The sequence below is a fragment of the Leptodactylus fuscus genome, chromosome 5 (genome assembly GCF_031893055.1).
Source record: "Leptodactylus fuscus isolate aLepFus1 chromosome 5, aLepFus1.hap2, whole genome shotgun sequence".
In the NCBI taxonomy this organism is placed as follows: domain Eukaryota; kingdom Metazoa; phylum Chordata; class Amphibia; order Anura; family Leptodactylidae; genus Leptodactylus; species Leptodactylus fuscus.
Window position 1 is genome coordinate 64,136,537 of NC_134269.1, and position 27,010 is coordinate 64,163,546.

Sequence of the window (27,010 nt, forward strand, 5' to 3'; positions counted from 1 at the left end):
TCAATAAGTAGGAATGAAGTATTTTTCTTCAATATATACTATACTTTCCAATGCCTCACCCCAACAATGTCTTCCAACAATGATAGCTCTTACACAACATAAACTCTACATTTTATTTCCTAAACACTTCACTTATCTTGAATATATAAATCAGTGGTTCTTAACCAGTGTTCGATCAAACCCTAGGCCATATGCACAGTTTATTTTGTGTACCAGTAAAAAAACCCCATATACCTATGTCTTGAATTTGGAAAAAAATCATATTTGATTTATCACTAAAGAAGGGTTCGGTGCATATGAAACTGGTGGGTTCGGTACCTCAAACAAGGTTAAGAACCACTGATATAAATGAATCTATGTCGTCTCTTCTGCACAACCAGAGTATACTTACATATACTAGTTCATATTATCTATATACAGAATACATATTCATTTAAGGAAAATGTCTTGCGCTACTTTTTATTAATCATTAGAGGATCTAGAACTCTTGGGGCAGATTTACTAATACTTTCTAAAGGCTAGACAGTACAAAGTTAGACTAGACAATCTTCAATTGTGCCAGATTTATCAAAGTATCTAATGCTGGAAAATAAATCTGCCATATTATTAGAATGTCTAGTTCAATCTTACACCTCCTATGAGATGGCTTAGTTTATGGCAAAAACACAGGGTTTTTTGGTCAGAATTTTGAGGCCGTATCTACCTCAAAATCCTGACCAAAAAGACGGCTCCCATTTAAATCAATGGGAGCCGCTCAGTTCTTTTTTCCAGGAGCCGTTTGTTCCGGCTCCTGGAAAAAGAAGTAAGATGCTTATTCTTCAGGCCAAGTCGCCTCGCGACATCCACCTGAAGACACTCCCTCCCGACTAGACCCATTCATTTGGGCCTAATCCGGAGCGGAGTGTGCGACTGGTGGCGGTGCCCTGCACTGGCATCCAGTCTCAGCTACCCGTTTTTTGGTCCAGAACCTGAGGTGGTCTCCAACTCAGGTTCCGGACCAAAAAAACCCCGTTTGAACTTACCCTTAGTGAGCTTTTGAGCAATTTCTTTTTATGACAGCATTTTCATACAGCCAAAGGACTGTACCAATTTACACCAAATTTGGCACATAGTTAAATCAGGCACTGTCGAAAGCTTTGGGCTGCCTCCAGCTCACTGGGACATACTGTTTTCAACATATTTACAAGAGAAAATATGGCATCTCTGCCTTCTACATAAAGGGCCTTCCTTCATATCACATCAGATGACACATATTAGTCAATATAATGCATCTTTTTTGTTGCATATTTTGCTGAGGTTTTTTGAGCCAAAGCCAGGAATGGATTGAGCATAAGATAAGATAATCCTTTAATAGTCACACCATGTGGAAATTCATTGTGTTACAGCAGCATGGATAATACAGTAATATATTACAAGAAAAAACACATACAAACTCATAGAAGATAGAAAAGATACTAGGAGTCATAACAACTAAAAAGAAAAGAAGACTTCAGGATCATTCAATTCTCTGTGTGGAGTGATCTCCGCTTAGCCTGATGTTGATTATACAGCCTGACCAAGGTTGGGAGGAAGGATCTTCGATATCGCCCCCTTCTCATACAGGAGGTAGAAGTATAAGAACTACCTATATATTTCCCATTCTTTTTGTAGCCATTCTTGACTTTGGCTCAAAAAAACGCAACAAAATCTACACCACAAAAAAAAGCTGCTTTTCCGCAACGTGGGACCTTAGCCTTAATGTTCTGCATAGATCTACTTGTCCATATTACCTCTTTTACTGACATCGAGGGAAAGTCTCATTGCTAGGATTGCCATTTTTCGATCATTTAAGATACCGCTATTGAGATGCTTGATGATCACTTTTCTAGTATTATGTCCATTTAACTGTCTTTATTTTGGACATGTATTATGTTAATTCTGTATGGAACCAGTAAAGACCCAATTTATAATTAAAATTCTATACTGGCACATAGTCAAGCAAATACCTGAGCTTTTATACATGTTCCTCTCATGTTTACTGAATACACAATATACAGATTTGTAGCCTGGACTAGTAGAAGTAAACAGTCATACTCAGAAGTATAAAAAGCAGAATGTGTACAATACCTTATTTAACAACTATGTACATCCTTTTATGACAAGTTATATAAATACATATTTAAAGGTGTTGTGCAGTCAGTAAGTTAAAAAAGGCTTAGAATGCTTTAAAAAAAAGTAATACATCAATTATCCCGTTTCGCGTCACCCTATTCCAACTTTGCCTTCTGGTCTCTACACATCCGGACCCCCACTGTACTCCCTAGCCCCTCTTAAGCTGAGCACTTAGGCCTCCTTCACATGACCTTAGTGATTTGTATTGAAATGCTGAATCGCAATCCACAATCACAATCATGGCAGCATGTCGTTTGCAATCTCGGATCCGCAAAAAGACTTGTATGATTTCCTACAACAAATGCAGGCAAAAATAGGACATACTTCATAATTTGTGGTCCTAGAATAAGGCAAAGACACAAAAATACTAAGGCTAAGGCCTCCTGCACACAACCAATCAATGTGATGAGCTTCATGCTCACTATACTAGTAAGGATGGTAAGGTTTAATAATAAAAATCATGCACACAGAGTAACATGAGATAATGTTAGAAGTTATACACTTCTTTAACACCTTAACAACCTTGGATGTACTATTCCGTCCTTGGTCACCTGGGGATGTTTGCAGAGGGCTCAGAAGCTGAGCTTTCTCCATAGACATTGGATACTGGCCTTATAATACAGCCAGCACCCGCCGCTAACAGGCATGATCGGTGACAACGCCAATTGCAACTGTTAACATTAGTTAAATGCAACCGTGGGATCTAAAGTGCGCAGGCACCATGGGTGCTGCCATCTTTTACCAATCGCTGCCCTCTGGAACGTTATTAGAGGGCAGCGATAAATTGCCATGACATCCGGGAGCCTATTGAAGGCTCCCAGGCTTCAGCGCACTGTCAACTTTGTGCTCCGCTTGCAGTGATATTGGTGGTGTTCAGTTTGACACTCATCTCCCTGCACTGTCAGAAGGCCAGCTTTACAGTTCAGAGTCATTGGAAGTGTACTATCAGGGGTTGTTCTTAACCACCCAGCCATGACACTGAGCTGTATCCTCTATGTACCGGGATATGGTGCTGAAACTAATGTCACTGATATCACTGGGGCACATACAGGCAAAGTTGACAATGTACTAGGTTCAGAATACTGTCAGCTTTCTAGCATCTTATAACTCCGCCAATGTCAGGGGATATAAAAGGTCCTCTCTATCATTTGCAGGGTTATATAGCAGTGTTGTGCCATAAGATCCTACATTTCCACTGCAGTTATGCAACTTCCCCCAGAGATGACAACTAATCTCTTGTGGTTTCAGAAGATAGACCCAATACCAATTAATCATCACAAATCTGGTTTTCAGAATGGCTTTATTATTGATGACCCATCCTTAGGCTAGGACATCAATATTTAATTGTGGATATTTGGCACCATGTTCATGACAGTCTATTATAGGGTATTTGTACCCAGTAGAATAAAACTTTATATATTGTGTACTGGCCATGCCATAGCCCAAAAAGCCCCTGTAATAGCCTGCAACATCATTCTCCAATTCCTTCCTATCCTACCTGCTTCATGCTAAATGAGTTTTCTGTTCATGCCTATGTATTTAGAAATATAGCTCTAAGACGTCCTATAAAACACAATTATCTTTTGCTTCATTGCCCAAAATGTCAACTCCCTTATTCTACTTAATTGTCCTGTCAAACATCTGTATATATCTTAGAAAACCTAGTATGCATCTCTCCACCCTGAAAGGTGTGTAACCCAGATTATAAAATATAAAGCTGTTACACCCATAGAATTACAATATATATAAAGAAGGGTGATGTACAAAAACTGAGAGCTGTAATACAACTTCCCAATTTTGTAATAGGAGGACTTTTTATCACCAAAGGTCCACAATGATTAGAAATACCTGCATGCGATGGAAACTGCCAATCCTCTGCTTTTTGCTTCAGATTGCTATGATAGTTTTGTTTGGGGTTTTTGTACGTTATGATTTTAATTCTGATCCCCACTGGATAGAATACAAGCAACTTAAAGGCATCACCAGCGACATTGAAAATGACTTTTACTATAGGTACTTCTGTAAGTATATTTAATTTCTTCATTTTTATTTAAGGCAATGTAGACTAATGCAGTAACTTTTTTATTATTCATTAATATGAGATTGGTGTGGGTCTGAAACCTGCCCCCCCCACCCACACACACACACACACACACACACACACCATTCAGCTGTTGGAAGAGACCGCAGCATTCTGATGAGTGTTGCAGCCTCTTCACTGCTTGTCCAGCACAGTGCCGTATAATGTACAGTGGATGTACTTGATATTGCAGTTTGGTGTTGAATAGAACTGAACTGCAAACAAGCCATGGGACCGATGAATGTAACATCACATGGCCCATGAAGCAGAATGGTGCTTAGCTTCTGCTTTAATCAGGTGATCTGTGAGCATCGAAGGTTTCAGACTCTCGCTGATCACATCTTGATGATCCATCTTGTCCATTCACACGGAGGAAAATGGTGAGGAAGCCTCCCATTGACTTCAATGGGTTTCTTTTTCTGATAGCAGTCATTCAATAGGAAACTTCATTGTTTGCATAACTTGTTACAAGACACAGTCACTGTAATAAGTCCTCCACCTCTGAGTCCTAGTTATGTGATGGACAATCTCCTAGTCACTTAAAGTAAGTAATAAAGGTTCCAAGGGCTGGGTCCAAGAGAATGTGGACCTATCTGTAATGGATTCACAGTGTGCTCCCTTATGGTTCATCTTTCACCAATTATGGTGCCTGTGATGCTTTTGTTGTGGTTTTTACTAGTTTCTGTTTTGTTTTGGGTTTTTTTTGCTTGCACCAGATTTATCAAGGTGTTTAATACTCCGTGATAAATCTGGCCTATGCTTAAACTATATAGTCCATGCCCAGTGACGCTGGGTTCACACCTGCGTCTGGGGTCTCCGTACTATGGTTTCCGTCTTCTGCATGGCAGAAGACGGAAACCATAGATCGGGTCCAGCCGTGCGCGGCGGTGAGCGTTTTAGGCTCTCCGCCGCAAAACCGGATTTTTTTATCCGGACACAGAGTAGTGCATGTCCGACTCTGTGTCTGGATTATAAAACCTGGTTTCGCGCCGGAGAGCGCAAAACGCTCACTGCCGCGCACGGCCGGACAGCTTTCTCACCCATTCAAATGAATGGGTGAGAAAGTCTCCTGCAGGCTTCCGTCTCCTGCATCTGTTTTATGCAGGAAACGGAAACCTGCAATAAGGACCGACGACGCAGATGTGAACGAGCCCTTACCGATAAACCCTGCATCTTTCTTCTGAAGCCATGCCCCTTTTTGTACAGGTCGTAATTGTTTCTAAAAATTGTCTAAAACATTTGACCAGTGTGGCACAAGGCACACCCCCAAACCTATACACATAGATAAGCGGTTACCTGGGAAAATACGCAGAGCCCATAGATCATAATGGAGTCCGTGTGGTTTCCAATTGTTTCCCGCACATAACATGCGGAGAGAAAAGTTCCTCGTATTTTTCAGGTGGAATGGGGATCGGGATCCCCAAGCACTTACTGAGCCCAGATGTGAACCTAGCCTGAGGCTTCCACAGCACAAGTAATAACAGATATTATATCATCAGAATTAACATAAGGCTGAGATTAGTCTGGAACAATAGGCTATAATGTGTATGCAACAACTACAATGTGTTACAAAGCAACACAATGCAGTTAAGAAGATAAGTGGCCTTAAGATATCCTTAACCGGTTAAGGACCAGGCCCAAAAGTATGTTAAAGACCAGGCCTCTTTTTTCAAAACTGACATGTGTCACTTTAAATGGCAATAACTTTGAGACGCTTTAACTTACACAAATGAATTTGAGATTGTTTTCTTGTAACACATTATACTTCATGTTAGTGGTAAACACTAATCAATATTTTTGCATTTATTTATAAAAAAACTAGGAAATTTGATGGAAATTTGAAAAAAATTGCAATTTTCAAAATGTGAAATTATCTGCTTTTCAGGCAGATAGTCATACCATCCAAATACATGAATAAATATTATCTCCCATATCTCTGCTTTATATTGGCATCATATTTTGATTGTCTTTTAATTTATTTTGGACGTCACAAGGCTTACAAGTGTAACAGCAATTTTCCAGATTTACAAGAAAATTCTCCAAACCAATTTTTTAGGGACCACTTCAGTTCTGAAAGTAATTATAAAGGCCTGTATAATAGAAACCCCCATAAATTACCCCATTTTCAAAACTGCACCCCTCAAATTATTCAAAACAGCATTTGGGATGTTTGTTAACCCTTTAAGCATTTCATAAGAATAAAAATAATATGGCAGTGAAATTTAGACATTTCATTTTTTTTCACTAATACATTCATTTAGACCCAAAATTAACACATTCACAAAGGGTTAAAGGAGAAAATGCATCTGACAGTTTATTGTGCAATTTCTCCTGTGCACAGAAATACCCCACATGTGGGTGTAAACTGATTTTTGGGCACACGGCAGTGCATGGAAGGGAAGGAGCGACACTGGGTGTTTGAACAGCAGATTTTGCTGGAATAATTTTCAGCGCCATGCCTTATTTGCAGAGACCCTAGAGTACCAAAACAATGGAAACCCCCCCAAAAGTGACCCCATTTTAGAATCCACACCCCTCACAGAATTCATCAAGGGGTATAGTCAGCATTTAGACCCTACAGTTGTTTCACAGATTTTACTAACATTGGGATGTGTAAATGAAAAATTACTAAAATGTCACTTTATCTCCAAAGTTTTCATTTTCACAAGGGGTTAAAGGAGTAAAAGCCCCCCACAGTTTGTTAAACAATTTCTCCTGAACACGGCAATACCCCATATGTGGCTATAATCTGCTGTATGGGAACATGGCGGGGCTCAGAATGGAAGGAGCGCTATTTTGCTTTTGGATGGCAGATTTTGCTGGAATTATTTTTAGGTGCCATGTCGCATTAGCAGAGCCCCTAGAGAACCAATACAGTGGAAACCCCCTAAAAGTGACCCCATTTGGGAAACGACACCCCCCACAGAACATATTAAAGGGTAGAGTGAGCATTTTGACCCTACAGCTGTTTCACAGATTTTATTAACATTGGGCCATGAAAATGAAAAATTACTTTTTTTCCAACAAACTGTCAATTTAGCCCCAAATTTTTAATTTTCACAAGAGGATAAAGGAGAAAAAGCTCCCTAAAGTTCGTTACACAAATTCTCCTGAACACAGAAATGCCCCATATGTGGTCATAATCTGCTGTATGGGAACATGGCGGGGCTCAGAATGGAAAGAGGGCTATTTGGCTTTTGGAGGGCAGATTTTGCTGGAATATTTTTCAGGTCCCATGTTGCATTTGCAGAGCCCCTAAAGTACCAATACAGTGGAAACCCCCTATAAGTGACCCCATTTTGGAAACTACACCCCTCATAGAATTTGTCTAGGGGTAGAGTGAGTATTTTGGCCTCACAGGTGTTTCACAGATTTTATTAACATTGGGACGTGAAAATGAAAAATTACTTTTTTTCCCAATAAATCGTCCATTTAGCGCCATAGTTTTAATTTTGCAAATAGTTTAAGAATTAAAAGCCCCCCACAGTTTGTTACACAATTTCTTCTGAACACGGCAATACCCCATATGTGGCCATAATCTGCTGTATGGGTACATGGTGGGGCTCAGAATGGAAAGAGCGCTATTTGGATTTTGGAGGGCAGATGTTGCTGGAATAGTTTTCAGGGGCCATGTCGCATTTGCAGAGCCCCTAAAGTATCAATACAATGGAAACCCCTCAAAAGTGACCCCATTTTAGAAACTACACCTGTCAAGGAATGTATCAAGAGGTATTATCATTTTGAGCCTAAAATGCTTCCCAAAAATTTAATGTACAAAATGAAAATTGAAATTTTTAAAAATATGCCATTTCGGTGCCCAATACGTTGCACCCACTTTGTGTTGTCAGAGACCTGCACTCCTAAAACTATTAAGGGGCCATCCCGGGGGTCAAATTATATATGTGGGTGTAAACTGCTGCTTGGGCACACAGCAGGGCTCAGAAGATAAGGACCACTGTGCGTTTTAGCTTTTGGGGTACAGATTTAGAGGGACTTTCTGGGTGCCATGTTGTTTTTGCAGAGCCCTGGAGGTGCCAGTAAACTGGAATTCACCAAGAAGTGACCCCATTTTGTAGGGGCAATTTTAGGGTCTCTGCAAATGTGACATGGTGTCCAAAAACGAAGAATCTAAATCTGCACTCCAAAAGCACATATTGCTCCTTCACATCTGCGCCCTGCTGGGTACCCAAATAGCAGTGTATGCCCACATGTATGACACTGGTGTACCCCGGATAACGGACTTAATACCAATATGTGGGTAGAATCGGCTGTTTGGGCACAGCCGGGGACAGAAGGGAAGGAGCGCTATTTTGGTTTTTGGAGCACAGTTTGGTTTTTGGACGTCATGCCACTTTTGCAAAGCCCCTGAATTGCCAATAAAGTGGAATCCGCAGACATGTCACCCTATTTTGGACACTACCCCACTGATGGGATTTATCAAGTGGTGTAGCGAGAATTTTTAACCCTTGAGTGTTGCATTTATTTAGTTTCCAGAAATGAAATCGCAACTGATAGAGAAGTTAAAAATGAAAATTTTACAGATTTGCCATTTCAGCGTGCAACATGTTGTGCCCGACTTATGTCAGCAGAGACACTCCAAAAACTGTTAAACGGGTATCCCAGGCACAACAGCTTTTAGAGCGTTCATCTCTGATACAAGGTGGACACAACATATTACGCACTGAAAGGACGTATTCCTGGAAAAATGGTCATTTTCACCTCTCACAATCCGCTTCGTATTCATTTATGGATAATAAGTTATAGCAACACTTGGGGGTTAAAAATGCTCTCTGTACCCCTGGAGAAATCCTTCAGGGGTGTAGTTTCCAAAATAACGTCTCATATCAGGGGATTCCACTTTACTAGCGTTTCAGCTCTACAAAAGTGTCATGGCATCCAAAAACCAAACCGTCTGTGCTCCAAAAACCAAATGACCCTTCTTCCCTTCTGTGTCCGGCTGTGCCCTAATATCAGTTTATACCCACATATGACATTACGTGCATTATCCGGGGTACACCAGTGTCATACATGTGTCATACATGTGTCATAAACTGCAGTTTGGACGTACAGCAGGGCGCAGAAGGGAAGGAGCGCTATGCGGCTTGTGGAGTACAGATTCAGATGTTTGGTATCTGGACGCCATGTCATGTTTGTAGAGCCTGTAAGGTACCAGAAAAGTGGATTCCATGGGGTACCAGGAGTGACCCCATTTTGAAAACTGCACCCCTCAAAGAATTTATCAGGGGGTGTAGTGAGTATTAGTATCCCGGACGTGACTGCACAGCGGATGGCGAAGAGGGAATATATAAGCTCTGCGGAGGACATTGCAAACACCAAATTCCCTACTATGTCCCAGTAGCTCCTATGATTGGGAGGGTCACTCTGGGGGTCACTTCTGGTGTCTGTTCCCTCATAAGCTGTAAATCTGGGGTGTCCCCTGATATTCGCTTGCACAGCTTATATATTCCCTTCCTGACGCCGCCAGTTGTATTCTAATAATTTGGCGATTTTTTGAGGGTTTTTGTCTTCACATTGTGAGATGCTATATTTTCTTTATTTTTCTGGTGACACGGCCATATAAGGGCTTATTCTTTGCGGGATGAGATGCATTTCGTAATGACACCATTTTTGGGTGTCTACATCTTTATGAATACATTTTATTAACCCTTTTTTGCTGGATTTAAAAAAAAAAAATCAATCCTGGCATTGAGTTTTACTTTTTTAATTTTGCGCCATGCAGCGTACAGTATAAGTAACATGTTCCCTTTATTCTGCGGGTCGGTACGGTTACGGCGATACCTCATTTATATTATTTTTTTATGTGTTACTAGTTCTGCAGAGGAAAAACACATTTGGGGACATAAATCAATGTTTTTTGCATCGCATCTTCTAAGAGGCGTAACATTTTTATTTTTCGGTTGACAGTGTTGGTTGAGGACTTATTTTTTGCGGGACAACCTGTGCTTTTTATTGGTACTGTTGTCGGATGTATATGACTTTTTGATCACTTTTTATAGCATATTTTGTATGGTGAGATGGCGAAAAATCATTACTTCCGGCGAGTTTTTTCCGTTTTTTTTTCCCGACGTTCACCGTGTACATTAAATATTATTTCAGTTTTATTGTACAGGTTGTTACGGACGCGGCGATACCAAATATGCATTGCTTTTTTTAATTTTTAGTGCTTTTTTTTATATAATTCATTTTGTATAGAAAAAAGGGATTTTTGGACTTTAGAACTTTATTACTTTTTTCATACACTTTTTTTTTTTTTTTTAACTTTTTTTTTTACTTTTTCATGTGTCCCTTTAGGACACTTGAATCAGTTGATGCTTTGATGAAAGCATCAGCTGATTCAGCACAGTAGCAGACAGGACACGAGCAGGACATGAGCCTGCTTGTGTCCTGTAAGCTGCAGAGGAAGTGAGACACATCGCTCACTTCCTCCACCGCCTGGCAGGATCACCAGGTATGTGGGGGCTCCGGTAGTCTGGGGTCACTGGCCAGACCCCAGACTACCTTCTACTGACATCGGCACCCCCCGATCTCGCCGCGGGGGGTGCCGATCACTTTCAAATATCGGCGGATCCCTTTCGATCGCGCCGTGATGTTTGACGGCGCGATCGAAAGGGTTAACACGTCCAGTCGGACTCAGTTCCGACTGGACGTTATGGAGGAAGGGGTTAGGTGTTAGTAACACCTAACCCCTGTCCCCCCCGCACCCCTCCCCCTGCCAGAAAGGTACCTAAAGGCCGGACGTATTTCGGCAATAGTCCGGTCTTTAGGTACCAGCACATGAGGCCGTAAATTTACGTACGGCGGTCCTCATGTGGTTAACAGGTATCAGGCAAATACCATAACAATAGCAAGGTGGGTAATTTATAATTACAGTAGAGAAGTGATACTAAATTAATAGCAGCAAACATTTGATTGGACGTGGTTTTTACAATTTTTGTCAAAGCTGTAAGATACCTACATACTAAAATGTATAGGTACTGAATGTACAGGTACTGTATAATTCTGGCAAGCGGCTAATGTACTAAGTTACGTAAGCAAGAGTACATAGTAATGTAATGTCTAGATGTGGAAAACATACAGTCAGAGCCAGGTAAAGCTTCACGATGCCCAAGGCACAATGTTGAAAGAGGACATGCTACCTTTTCAAAACAGAAACCATAAGAGAAGAGATCAGAAAAATATTAGACTATAGGGCTCCCATACAGTATGTATTATAGTCATACTGTAATGGTGTATGTGTTCCTTGTGCAAACTGGTTAGTCAGTTTCAATATTATGGAGCTGCATACAAACAATGTAATACAATAATATTGTCAATGCCCCTTCTAGATGCAGGAGAGTATTCTTCCAGATTCCTACACCTTGCATTGCAGACCAGTCAGCAGAATACAGGCTGCAGGCTGTTATATCTCCAGTTCCCTGGAGAATGAATGATTTAATATTACCTATATATGTCATATACACAATGCCTGCCAACATAACCTATATTGGTCTAGTCATCAAAGGAAAGCATCATAGTTTCTATTCATTCTTAAGAGTCTCGTTAGATCTTGTTGCAAGCTGGGTCTGCTGTCTTTATATTTGCATATGAAAAGCAGATTACTCTGGAGTGATGCCAAATGTATCACCATGCCGGTATTCTATAAACATGGGAAGGAGGTGAACCCAACCTTAGTACTTTTATAAGAACGAACCAGACAGCAATAATGATCTGAAACAATACAAGGAGTCGAGCAATGTGAGAAAAGTGAAAAATGTCAATGCAATGCAGTCCTCACAGATTAATATACACTGATCATCCATATCATTAACCCTTTAAATATGCATAGCCAGGTACAAGTTATAACTTTTATTTTTATACTAATGCCCATTTGCCATAGGGCATATTTTTAGTAGGATAGGAATTTGTTAACTGTACCATTATGGGTTACATGTAATAGGGCAGTTTTATTAAGACTGGCGTGTCATATGCCAGTCTTTAACCACTTCAGTACCGGGCCAATCTGTGGTCCAGGACCAGACACATTTTAGGTTTATTTTGTATGTGCGGTTTTGAGGTCTATAACATTTTTCTCGTATGTCTCAGTCAACTAATTTTTGCGTCTTTTTTCGGGGACACATAGGGCTTTATTTTTATGTTATTTTAATTTTCAAATGTGTTTTAATTTTTTTTATATCCAGGAAAATAAAAACAAAATAGGAGGGAAATTGTGTCTGGTTTTCAATTTATTATTATTTTTTTTATTTAATAACACAGTGTCACTGAAAAACTTTATAGTTTTTCCTCTCCGTTACGGTAATTTTTATTTTGTATGGTGTCGTTGAGGGTGGAGCTATAACCTTTAATAACAGCGTTTTATTAGCGTATTATTTTTTTTATTATTATTATTTTATTTACATTTTTTTAAAACTTTTTTTTATTTATATATATATATATATATATATATATATATATATATAATTTTTTTTCCCAGATTGTGTCCCCATAAGGTGATAAGAGACCGTTGGGGACATCTGATCACTTTTTTTTCGTACTTGAGGATGATTTCTCCTATAACTGGGGCTGGTACATTTAGCCTCAGTTGCAGGAGAAATCCAGCCTCCTGCACGCTGTATATACAGCTTACTGAGCTGATCTGGGGTCCTGTAGGACCCAGCAGCTTTTACAAGACTCTGCTCCCCCTGGATCACGTGACCGCCGGGTCAGAGGGCAGCTGAATTATGGCAGCGTCCATAGCTGTGTATACAGTGCTCATTGAGGGGGAGGTAATAAATCTTCCCTTTCTTCTCTCTGGGAGCTCCGGCTGAAGTTACAGCTGGCTCCCGTTGAAAGCAGCTGCACGATCTTCGTGCAGCTGCTGTGTTCTGACTGGACGTACAGGTACATCCTGTCAGAACAAGGCAACCACTTCCTGGACGTATAAAGTCTATGCGTGGTCCGGAAGTGGTTAAAGAGGACCTTTCATCAGATCGGGCACATGCAGTTCTATATACTGCTGGAAAGCTGACAGTGCGCTGAATTCAGTACACTATCGGCTTTCTCAATCTGTGCCCCGGGTAAAGCGCTATCGGTCCCGGTACCGTAGCGCTTTACAGTCAGAAGGGTGTTCCTGACAGTGAGTCAGGCACGTCCTTCTCCACAGCCGCATCTGTCGCGCTGTGTGAGCGGGGAGGAATTCCCCCTCCCTCTGCTCACACAGCTTGTCCATAGACGAGTATTATCAGGAGGGGAGGGAGGCGTTCCTTCCCGCTCACACTGTGCAGCATGATAGGTGCTGCTGTGGAGAAGGACGTTCCTGACAGAGTGTCAGAAATGCCCTGAATTCAGCGCACTGTCGGTTTTCCAGCAGTATATGGAACTGCCTGTGCCCAATGTGATGAAAGGTCCTCTTTAAGGGGTTTTCCCATCGCGTTTCAGCAGTTTCCCTGCTCTCTTCTTCTCACTATCTGTATTTCTCCCCCCCACCTCCCAGTTAACTGAATGAGACACTATGAAGTATCATAATACTTATGCAGATCAGATAATATGAACATGGCTGAGTGTTATCTGTCTGTTTACACAAAGAGATTACAGACTCTTTATCAGCAAAGTACAATTAGCTGAACTGATTGTCCTGCCAGAAGAGATGTAAATAACACTGATAGCAGTCAGTGATATCATTTGTCCTATTACACAAGCCTGGCGTTATGGAAACGATGTGTAAACAATGGGAGGAATAAGGTCACATAGAAGGAAAACAAAGCAGCATTTCTAAAGCAATATATTTATGAAAAATCTTCAATTTACATAAACTACCAGTATAGATATAATCCTTGAGATGGGAATACCCCTTTAATAAAGGACCTGACAGGTGCAAAGAAGGCCTGACTTATCAAGTGACTCCTGCTTCTTAATAAATAGTAGAGATCCAGCGGCTATGGCAGCTGCTCAGGTCCCGAGCTGCTGCCATATTTAAATACCTGTCATCATACAATTGTGGTGGCTGTCAGGAAAGAGTTAATGAGGATGTGGCCAGGGGTGTAACTAACAAGGTAGCAGCAGTAGTGGCTGCCACAGGGCCTGGAACATTAAGGGGTCCAGCGACAGCAGCTGCTGCTGTAGATTTTTTATTGTTTTTTAAATAGTCCGTTGCCTACTGGAGTAACTATTTAATTACCAATCCTGGCTCTTGGTCACGGCTGCCTGCGCTGCTTCCTCTGCTGAGGTGGCTTTGAGGAAGAGACAGGATCGGTAAGTAAGGCCGCGGGCCCACGAACCCCACAAACATTATTATTATAAAAGGGGGGGTCTTTTCAGACCCCCGAGTATAATGTTGGGAAGCCCAGGAGAGGTGAGGGAACATAAAAAACACTGTTACGTAGCTCTCCTGGCTCCAGCAGATTTTCAGGCCTACTTGGTGACGTCAGAGACTTCACATGGGCCAGGACCTGCGTTCTTATTCGTCGCGACGCAGGCCTGGCTCACGTGACATCAGGTCCCTCATTGAAGATGGCCGACATTACTGGGGAGTGCACAGGAGCCAGGGAGAGGTAAGTAACAGTGTTTTTTTTATGTTTGTATCCTCCCTTGGGTCTACAATTATTATACTCTGGGGTCTGAAAAGACCGCAGAGTATAATAATTGTTCATGAGTGGGCCACAATGGGCATAATACTGTGTGCAGTATTGTTCATGGGTGGGCCACAATGGGGCATAATACTTTGTGCAAGGGCCACTATAGGGAATAATACTGTGTGCAGGGACCACTATGCTGTAGTGGCCCCTGCACATAGTACTATGCCCCTTAGTGGCTCCTGCATACAGTATGATTCCCCATAGTGATCCATGCACACAGTACTATGACCTATAGTGGCCCCTGCACACAGTTTTATTCCCCATAGTGGCCCCTGCACACAGTATTATTCCCCATAGTGACTATGGGGCATAGTACTGTGTGCAGGGGCCACTATGGGGAATAAAACTGTGTGCAGGGGCCACTATGGGGAATAATGCTGTGTGCAGGAATGGGGGGGTTCGGTCAGTCGGTCGTTCGTGGTCCTCAGGGAGGGGCCCAATGTCAAAAGTTCACCACGGGGCCCCACCATTTCTAGTTATGCCACTGGATGTTGCAATACCAAATGTCTGGAATAAAGCATTTTGGACAAGAGGGAAAAAATTATACATTTTTTACTTGTGCTTCATTTCTATATACTTTATTGACTCTTTTTAAAACTTACTTTAGCCTAGCTATAAAACCTGACCGCATAACCACCAATGGCAATCTATCAGCACCCCATTATTGTGTGATGGGATAATCAGCATTGGCTGCTGCATCTAGAGAGTCCAGTAGACAAGCCACCTTCTTCCATTGCTTTATGGTGTAGTTCTGATGCCCAAGTGTCCATTCTAGGCAATGAACAGGGGGCAATAAAGGCACTCTGGCAGGTCTACATTATGGCTATGCAGCCCCATACCCAGCAAGCTGTCACAGCACTATGTTCTGACACCTTTTTCCATTGCGTGCAAATAGATATACTACAAATACAATCAAATCCTTCAAATCATAGAAAACAAAAGATTAAACCTGTAAAGCAGGTTTGAGGGTGGATGTATTTCACTACTCGGATACATTGGATACATGTTTTTCTTGAGACCGTTTTCATAAATCTTGCCTAATGACTACTAAAATCCTCCCTCTCCTAAAGCCAATAACACTAAATTTAAGCGTACCTTCCCACCGCCACACCCCAATACACTGCAGTACTACAATTTTAACTCTTTGAAAACCAGAACTCTGCATTTTAATAGTGTGAAATCCCCTTTTAAATGTATAAATTATCTCTTTTCTAAAATTGATGCTCTTGGGGTTCTCTTCTTGGCACCCCCACTCATCAGCTGTTATACAACTGCATTGAGTATTGGTTTATTAGTGCTCAGATTGATATACTTTTTGTAAAGGTTGTTCTGGAGTTTGCAGCTTTGTCCCATTCACTTGACCTTCACCTTCATTGATTCCAATAATTTATAATGATATATAATCAAGTTATTTTTATGTTTCCTTGTTTTTATGCCTTTTTGCCTTCATTTGACTTTTGTGCCACTTTGTAACTGTGACTGACCGATTACTCTGTATACGGGGTCATAGGTGTAATTGAATTGGGTTTAATGATTTAATATCTAACTACTTATGTTGTGCTTAACCCAAATATGCCTGATTATTATCAGAAATTAGAGTGAGAAAGCATCAGGGTTCGTTGTCACCTTCAGTTAACCTTGCAGGTAATGTGTAGCTTGAGTAAATTGCAAGTCTACATGCACTAACTGTATGGCAGTGGGACATGTATCTATCCAGTATCAGCGTACCCACCTCATATTTAAAATGAGATATTGTTACATTAAAATCGAAGTCTCACATCCTCAGGACCAGATATCAGAAATGGCACAACTATTGCCCATGGTAGTATGTGAACTTACAGTTGCTTCTAGGATGACACAGATTCATCCTTTCTTGAGAATAGGGCCTTAGTTATCCAATATCTGATTTTAGAATAAAGGGATTTCTCTTATGAACTAATATACAGTATAAATATATTTAAATAAGGTCTGCCAACGTAGAGGAAAAGTCATAAAATAATACTGTTTTGTTTTCTTTGTAGGTTTCCAGGATGTCCATGTTATGATCTTTGTTGGCTTTGGTTTCCTTATGACTTTTTTAAAGTTATATGGCTTTGGCAGTGTTGGCTTCAACTTCTTGCTGGCAGCTTTTGGAATACAATGGGCTATTCTTATGCAGGGATGGCTCAACAAGTTTCAAGGTGGCAAGATTATTATCAGCGTAACCAGGTAAAAAGTCCTGAAGAGCTCATCCTTCCCTCCAATATTAGCTGGATTCTTTTTCCTGGAATAGCCTTGATGATTTTTAGACTCTTGATGCCTACAATAGCTTCTTCAGATTTCATATGTAATAATTTTAGATCATTTCAAGTATCATTAAACCATTTCAGGGATTTATCTATCCATAGAATGACATCTACTGAGTTTCATGGCTAGTTTGTCACATCTTCAATGATTTAATTTTATACTTTAGCTCTCTGTCTCTATATAATCCCACTGCAGTGCATGTGAACTCCAATATAGTAGCTACTAAGGAAGCACTATGTATATACTATCTATTGAAATCCAATTTAAAGGGAGTCTATCAGAATCTTGGTTATAAACTTTGTAGAACTTTGTATAGTACTTTGTAGAGGTGATTCTAAAATTTTTAAAGGGGCTCTATCAGCAAAATCATGCTGTATGAGCCCCACATATGCATGAATAGCCTTTAAAAAGGCTATTCAGGCATCGGTAATCTTATTTTAAACCTCCCTCCCATTTTAAAATAATACCCTAAAAACATATATGTAAATTATACTTATCGTGCACGATGGGCGGTGATGCACGGTCCAACGTCATCTTCTGGCACGACTTCCTCTTCGGAATGCGCAGTATGCTTGCGTAGTTCTAAGGGATACTTATAACTACAACAAAAATGGCGCCATCGCGTGTGCAGTAGCGCTCTGGAGGGATTTGAAAACAACCCGCCAGAAGAACAGAAGATCAAGGTGGGGAAAAGCCAGGACAGGAGCACGTCAAAGAAAGAAGAGGAAGGCGTGACAACAAGATGACGTCGGACAGTGCACGACCGCCCATCATGCATGGTAAGTATCATTTGCATATTTGTTTTTAGGGTATTATTCTAAAATGGGGGAGGGGTTAAAATAAGATGAGCGGTGCCTGAATAGCCTTTAAAAACGCTATTCAGGAATATGTGGGGCTCATACAGCATAATTTTGCTGATAGAGCCCCATTAAATATATTTTCATGTACAAATGGAGTAGAAAACCCTTTGTCTGGGAATCTAGAGCCCAAACCGGTTAAGCCATGTCCCAAAGCACTTTTCCCTCTTTCACATGTGAATAAAACTCATTTACATGAAAGTCCAGGTTCACATCTGCGTCCGATTCAGGTTTTCCGTTCCCCATTCCGCTTGCAAAATATGGAGCGAAAAATCCTGCTAGGTTTCTATGATATAAAGGATGACTTCCAAGTAAAAGTCTGAGTAAATCCTGACAGGACTCCTAGGAGAGACATTGAGAGTCCTGATAACCCCGCCCACACATAGTGATTGACAGCTTACTGTGTACACACTCATACAAGGAAAGCTCCAAATCATATAAATCTATGGATCCCCCAGCTCTGCTTCTCTTCCTCTAAAATATCCTGTTTTCAGGGCAGCAAAGTCAGCTGAAAGGATCTCTTTAAAAGCCAAAGGTCTTCTGTGGTTATAGAATTCACCCTTCATATATATTTTCTATTAGAAAGCTGACTTAGAGCGGAGGAATTTCTGGATACGTTGTGCTTTTGTCTACACTAAGCTAAACCCATTCCTTTCATTGTTTTAACTACACATTTTACTTCCTAAATACTGTAAACAGCCATAAAGCTTAACTATGCAGTAATTGTCTAGTGTGTGATACAAAAACATTAAGATCTGTTTGCTGGGGTTGTCTGGATTAATCGATAACTTTAACAAGAATTCCTAGTGTAACCTTGCTTGTTTTACAGAAATATAAACATTTTACACTATAATACGTGACATTGGCATCGATGTCTAATGTACAAGAATGGGGGGGGAGGCTTATTTACTTTATTTATACCAGACTGAATAAACAACGGAGTATATGATATGTTTTGTAGAAAAACAATCTGTATGTGCAAGGTTTTATTTTGAGTGTTGGTTTTATTGTATATACAATGTGATTTTTTATTTTTTTTTGTATACTTAGTATAGCACTATATCTAATGCAAGCTTCGCACTAGCGTTTGGGTTTCTGTTTTTCTGAGGGGTTTCAGTCCCGGTTCCAGTTAATTTTATACTGAAATCGGTGCAGAGAAAAGTTGGAGTCCCTGAATGCTAGTGTGAAGGTTGCATCATAAGGTCATTGGACACTATATGTGTATATCTTGCACTACATTCACACTACCATTAGCAACATCCATCACAGAATGAGAGCAACAGACTTAAACGTCAATAAAGTAAATGATGTAGATGGAGACCCCTCTGTCTACATCCTTACTAGAGATGAGCGAACACTAAAATGTTCGAGGTTCGAAATTCGATTCGAACAGCCGCTCACTGTTCGAGTGTTCGAATGGGTTTCGAACCCCATTATAGTCTATGGGGAACATAAACTCGTTAAGGGGGAAACCCAAATTCGTGTCTGGAGGGTCACCAAGTCCACTATGACACCCCAGGAAATGATACCAACACCCTGGAATGACACTGGGACAGCAGGGGAAGCATGTCTGGGGGCATAAAAGTCACTTTATTTCATGGAAATCCCTGTCAGTTTGCGATTTTCGCAAGCTAACTTTTCCCCATAGAAATGCATTGGCCAGTGCTGATTGGCCAGAGTACGGAACTCGACCAATCAGCGCTGGCTCTGCTGGAGGAGGCGGAGTCTAAGATAGCTCCACACCAGTCTCCATTCAGGTCCGACCTTAGACTCCGCCTCCTCCGGCAGAGCCAGCGCTGATTGGCCGAAGGCTGGCCAATGCATTCCTATGCGAATGCAGACTTAGCAGTGCTGAGTCAGTTTTGCTCAACTACACATCTGATGCACACTCGGCACTGCTACATCAGATGTAGCAATCTGATGTAGCAGAGCCGAGGGTGCACTAGAACCCCTGTGCAAACTCAGTTCACGCTAATAGAATGCATTGGCCAGCGCTGATTGGCCAATGCATTCTATTAGCCCGATGAAGTAGAGCTGAATGTGTGTGCTAAGCACACTCATTCAGCACTGCTTCATCACGCCAATACAATGCATTAGCCAGTGCTGATTGGCCAGAGTACGGAATTCGGCCAATCAGCGCTGGCTCTGCTGGAGGAGGCGGAGTCTAAGATCGCTCCACACCAGTCTCCATTCAGGTCCGACCTTAGACTCCGCCTCCTCCGGCAGAGCCAGCGCTGATTGGCCGAAGGCTGGCCAATGCATTCCTATGCGAATGCAGACTTAGCAGTGCTGAGTCAGTTTTGCTCAACTACACATCTGATGCACACTCGGCACTGCTACATCAGATGTAGCAATCTGATGTAGCAGAGCCGAGGGTGCACTAGAACCCCTGTGCAAACTCAGTTCACGCTAATAGAATGCATTGGCCAGCGCTGATTGGCCAATGCATTCTATTAGCCCGATGAAGTAGAGCTGAATGTGTGTGCTAAGCACACACATTCAGCACTGCTTCATCACGCCAATACAATGCATTAGCCAGTGCTGATTGGCCAGAGTACGGAATTCGGCCAATCAGCGCTGGCTCTGCTGGAGGAGGCGGAGTCTAAGGTCGGACCTGAATGGAGACTGGTGTGGAGCGATCTTAGACTCCGCCTCCTCCAGCAGAGCCAGCGCTGATTGGCCGAATTCCGTACTCTGGCCAATCAGCGCTGGCCAATGCATTCTATTAGCTTGATGAAGCAGAGTGTGCACAAGGGTTCAAGCGCACCCTCGGCTCTGATGTAGCAGAGCTGAGGCTGCACAAGGGTTCAAGCGCACCCTCGGCTCTGATGTAGGAGAGCCGAGGGTGCACTTGAACCCTTGTGCACCCTCAGCTCTGCTACATCAGAGCCGAGGGTGCGCTTGAACCCTTGTGCACACTCTGCTTCATCAAGCTAATAGAATGCATTGGCCAGCGCTGATTGGCCAATGTATTCTATTAGCCTGATGAAGTAGAGCTGAATGTGTGTGCTAAGCACACACATTCAGCTCTACTTCATCGGGCTAATAGAATGCATTGGCCAGCGCTGATTGGCCAGAGTACGGAACTCGACCAATCAGCGCTGGCTCTGCTGGAGGAGGCGGAGTCTAAGATCGCTCCACACCAGTCTCCATTCAGGTCCGACCTTAGACTCCGCCTCCTCCAGCAGAGCCAGCGCTGATTGGCCGAATTCCGTACTCTGGCCAATCAGCACTGGCTAATGCATTGTATTGGCGTGATGAAGCAGTGCTGAATGTGTGTGCTTAGCACACACATTCAGCTCTACTTCATCGGGCTAATAGAATGCATTGGCCAATCAGCGCTGGCCAATGCATTCTATTAGCGTGAACTGAGTTTGCACAGGGGTTCTAGTGCACCCTCGGCTCTGCTACATCAGATTGCTACATCTGATGTAGCAGTGCCGAGTGTGCATCAGATGTGTAGTTGAGCAAAACTGACTCAGCACTGCTAAGTCTGCATTCGCATAGGAATGCATTGGCCAGCCTTCGGCCAATCAGCGCTGGCTCTGCCGGAGGAGGCGGAGTCTAAGGTCGGACCTGAATGGAGACTGGTGTGGAGCTATCTTAGACTCCGCCTCCTCCAGCAGAGCCAGCGCTGATTGGTCGAGTTCCGTACTCTGGCCAATCAGCGCTGGCCAATGCATTCTATTAGCCCGATGAAGTAGAGCTGAATGTGTGTGCTTAGCACACACATTCAGCTCTACTTCATCAGGCTAATAGAATACATTGGCCAATCAGCGCTGGCCAATGCATTCTATTAGCTTGATGAAGCAGAGTGTGCACAAGGGTTCAAGCGCACCCTCGGCTCTGATGTAGCAGAGCTGAGGGTGCACAAGGGTTCAAGTGCACCCTCGGCTCTCCTACATCAGAGCCGAGGGTGCGCTTGAACCCTTGTGCAGCCTCGGCTCTGCTACATCAGAGCCGAGGGTGCGCTTGAACCCTTGTGCACACTCTGCTTCATCAAGCTAATAGAATGCATTGGCCAGCACTGATTGGCCAGAGTACGGAATTCGGCCAATCAGCGCTGGCCAATGCATCCCTATGGGAAAAAGTTTATCTCACAAAAATCACAATTACACACCCGATAGAGCCCCAAAAAGTTATTTTTAATAACATTCCCCCCTAAATAAAGGTTATCCCTAGCTATCCCTGCCTGTACAGCTATCCCTGTCTCATAGTCACAAAGTTCACATTCTCATATGACCCGGATTTGAAATCCACTATTCGTCTAAAATGGAGGTCACCTGATTTCGGCAGCCAATGACTTTTTCCAATTTTTTTCAATGCCCCCGGTGTCGTAGTTCCTGTCCCACCTCCCCTGCGCTGTTATTGGTGCAAAAAAGGCGCCAGGGAAGGTGGGAGGGGAATCGAATTTTGGCGCACTTTACCACGTGGTGTTCGATTCGATTCGAACATGGCGAACACCCTGATATCCGATCGAACATGTGTTCGATAGAACACTGTTCGCTCATCTCTAATCCTTACCCATTCACTCTAATGTAAAGATGGATGAAGCTTACTGCCATCATGTTTGTGTACTTTTCTAATAGAAAGATAAGTCCTGCATGTACCACTTTCTTTTCCATTGGAAACGTGAATGAACGTTGTCTGTTTCTCTCACCCTATGGCAGATGAGAGGAACGGACTATAATAATAAGTGAAGGTACCCATTGAATTATAGAGATACATGGCTGTTCTAGCCCTACACTTAACTACCTTGGCCAGAGCAGAATGGCTTGTAGGTGTTCCCTAATGTCCAGTCCTCATAACCCATGTCCATACTAGGATACCATTGCCCAGAAGTTCAGACCTGACTCCTACTCCTACATGTACATAATGGTAAATTATATAATGCTCTAGACAACACTATTTTAGCCAAAGCCACAAGAGGTCATGGTTCTAATGACAAGTCACCAGGGTAGGGGTTATGGAAGCAGCTCTGTGCATGCTGGAACATCTTGCCCAAACTACTTGCAACGTATGAAGCGCTACTGCCAGCTTTGCTTTTATGCCCCCGGGTTCCAGAGATATCAGTGCCATTAGTTTTGACACCGATTATCCCTCCACTCCAGCTGGCCTTAGTACAATAAATTTTTCATCTGATTTTCCATGCATAGCTTGTGAAGCACATATGCAAAGTATGAATGTGATTTTACTTGGACATTCATAATGGCATAACAGATGAATATATTCAGGCTTATAGCAACCCAGAATTTACAGGTTATATCTTATTCTGAGGTCATGTAAACTCTTCACCCACAGCAGAAGCAAAAAGTCAGTTCCATTCATATTAAACTCTTATCTGCTAATGATATTGATTTCTATCTGCGGCTGAAGGCGTAGTGTAACACGTAGTCATTTTCCCTAGGGCACATAGTCGTGTTTTCAGTTTGTTTCATATCTATATATAAATATAAGGACTACGTGTATTAGAACAATCTGATTAAGTCCCCATCTTTGTCCCCATGTTAGGACAGTAAAATCTAAGTTATGATCATTGCCATGCCCTCACGTCCACAAGTCATTTTTGAACTCTTTCAACCTTCTTTCAAACTTATCTACATTATCATATCACATTTGTATTATGAAAAAGGAACATGTTGGTTAATGCCAACCTTTCCACTGATACATACCCTCAAACATTCTTCTGACTTCCAATATATATATATATATATATATATATATATATATATATATATATATATATATATATATATTTTTTTTTTTTTTTTATTTTTTTTTTATTTTTTTTTTTCTCATTCCTCCCTGCAGAACATTTCCAGTTACATTTTCTGGCCCCTAATGCAATATCTGTGGAACCCACCTGCCAGGCGCTAGTTACAATATTTCTGACCTCCAGGGTTTGGATGTGTCTATACATGTGTACCAATTTTTAATTTTGAAGTAGTACAAGGATGATTTGAACTATATTTTAGATCATTGCTTGTTTTGCAATGCCACAGTTTCTTCATTCTCATTGAGTAACCTTAGCTTTTGGAATTGGTTGATAGAAACCTCTCTTTATTCTATAAGCAGTATTCCATAGGAAATGTGCATATTATTTCATTCGCATTTAGATTAGATTTCTGGTAATCATAATAAGTATTGTGATACTTCATAGTGTCCTGTTCAGCAAGTTGGGGGAGAGGTATGATACAGGAAGTGAGAAGAGGAGACAGCAGGCAAAGTTGCTGAAACAGGAGATAGGAAAACCCCTTAAAATCATGTAAAATATTTAACTATATACAGTACATAATACCACACAATAGTTATCCATGTACACTGAGTGGCCAAAAGTCATGGGAAGGTACCGGATGCGCCGTTAATAGCGGGTCGCCCCTCCATGAGCCCTGATAACTGCACCAAGACGAGGCATGGACTGCACAAGGTGTTGGAAGAGTTCTGGAAGGATATTGATCCACGCAGTCTGCACTGCAGCCCATAATTGGTCCTGTGTTGTTGGCACTGGGTCCATGGAGCAGACACTTGTATCCACAGCATCCCATAAATTTTCTATGGGGTTGAAGTCGGCGACCTGGCAGGCCAATCGAGGGTTGTGAGGTCACTGGTGTGTTCATTAAGCCAGTCCTGTGCCACCAACGAGCGATGACATGTTGCATCATCCTGTTGGTACACAGCATCCCCATCAGGAAACTCCAACATCAGAAAGTTGTGCAGATGGTTTGCCATAAGTTGCGCGTATCGAGCACTGGTCATTGATCCCTGCACCCGGACAATGGGGCCCAATTGCGACCATGTGAACACAGTCTAGACCATGACAGAGCCACATTCCGCCTGGACACTTCCCTGTTGGCATGCAGGATCCATGGCTTCATGAGGCATACGCCATGCCATACTCTCACATGCCCATCGGCTCTGTACAACTGGAACTGTGATTCATCAGACCATGCCACATACCGCCACTGTTCCATGGTCCAATGATGATGATCGTGGGCCCATGTGAGTCTTCCAGTTCTGCGTTGTGGCATCAGCAAAGGGACATGGGTCTGGTGTTGACTGTTGAAGCCTATGTGGTGCAGTTCTTAGTGTACAGTCCTGGTGGAAATGGGGTCCTGGTGCCCCACATTGAAATCGGTGGCAAATTGACCCACATTAGTCCATTGGGAGCCCCATACGACTGCAGAAGTGACCTGTCGTCCGTTCATTGAACACTTGTTATCGACAGGTGCGCCAGTTTACATGGCTGCCAACATTGTTTCTGCGATATTGCAGGTCCACCCGAGACACTCTTGACCTCAGTAACCCAAATTCCAGGTTAATCTCCAAAATTCCATGCCCCATGTATCTTACACCGATCATCATCCCCCGTTAAAAGACACTTAACTTGTGACGTGCTGCCATGTTCACGAGACACCTGTCTGCATCAGACTGCTCAGATATCCTGGTGACACTGTTTGAGCGTCATATCTGACACAACCGAGGACACGCCTTCCCATGACTTTTAGCCACTGAGTGTATATTGAGAGGAATACCTAAGTTCCTAAAATACACCTATATTATTGGTATAAATGATTGTCAGACACATGTGCCCCACATGTTGTCATACATATGTAGTGGTTACTCTTATGGCAATGCACACATGCATACACAATGCTGGGCTAACCTCTAAAGGCCCCTTCACACGGAGTATACGTGTAAACGTTCCGAATCAGCAGCATTTAAAACAGATCCCATTGCTTTCTATGGGATCCAGAAAAAAGCAGCCCATTCATTTTTATGGGGAGCGCACGTATGCCGGCTCCCATAGAAAGCAATGGGATCTGTTTTAAACGCCGCTGTTTCGCACCGTTTACACGTTCAGAATCAGTGAGCGTATACTCCGTGTGAAGGGGCCTTAACAACTTCATTAATAGAAGCCTGACCATTGACAGCTGATACCATTATTACTTTTCCTGTATCTACCTTTAGGCCAGGGCCCCAAGGCCAGAAATGCTGCGATTTGAAATGCTGAAAAATCACGGCATTTTACAGTAACTGAAAAGTGGATGGGATTCTTGCGACATCCATGCCCACTTTGCAGTAAAAACCACAGCACAGACACGCTGCAATTTCCAAAACCAGCGCAGTTTTGGAAATCACAGCAAGTCAATTATATCTATGGAAGCGCCGGCAGTTTCCTTGTAGATATAACTGGAACAGAAAGTCAGTGGAGGAAAACTCTGCAAACTTTCTGTTTAACGCACTGCGGGAAGAACCGCAATTTATTCCTACCAAGGTTTTTCCCACAGCGCTTTATAGCTGCAGGTCATCCCGCTGGGCCTTAGCCTCAAGAAGAAATCAATACATTTCCGGATTTTTATAAGAAACTTATGGTAAGAATTGTGAACAACAATATAATTTTTTACAGGAGCATGTTTACACATGTCAGTTATTAAGAACAGACATTCATATGTATCCATAATAGATGACAGTCATTCTGCTTATTGTACTGAGAATTCTGGTTTAATACAGAAGGAAAAACATGCACACACCTGATCTTGGAATAAACACTCGCACAAGGGTAGGCGTGAGGTTAGGGTGTTCCAGTTTAATTTGTGTTGAAACTGATCTAGATATTAGCATATAAAAAGGATATGTAAGATCATTATTTCACGTGAGTACGCACTCCAGAACCAATTAGTTACATTGATTTTATCATATGTTCTATGTCATAAAACTTCAATACAATTGGAAAACTGCAAACGGAAAGGAAAAAGTGCAACCACATATGGGTGAAATACATTTATAGGAGCATTGAATTCTGATCATAACGCTCTTGTTGGCTCTGTTTTCATGCAGTCATCCCAACACAGCTTGCATCTGTCAGCAGCCCATGTCTGATATACATAGTGCAATGTGCAGCACGCAAACCATTATTTTCAGTGGTGCAAAGACAAAGTCACCCGAAACACAACCTTCTGCATATTTTTTGGCTTTTTCTGGGCATTTTTACAAGCCAAGTAAAA

At 42.1% G+C, this 27,010-nt stretch overlaps 1 protein-coding gene across 1 annotated transcript in view; it reads left to right on the plus strand.

Moving 5' to 3' along the window:
* The first annotated feature begins 3,941 nt into the window (after positions 1 to 3,941).
* The window catches only part of RHCG (Rh family C glycoprotein), a 45,688-nt gene continuing 22,619 nt past the window's right edge, over positions 3,942 to 27,010 (plus strand). Inside the window, exons 1-2 of the mRNA XM_075273286.1 lie at positions 3,942 to 4,172; positions 16,884 to 17,070. Of these exons, the coding sequence (XP_075129387.1) occupies positions 3,986 to 4,172; positions 16,884 to 17,070 (374 nt within the window). The 5' untranslated portion in view covers positions 3,942 to 3,985. The remainder of the gene's footprint in view (positions 4,173 to 16,883; positions 17,071 to 27,010) is intronic.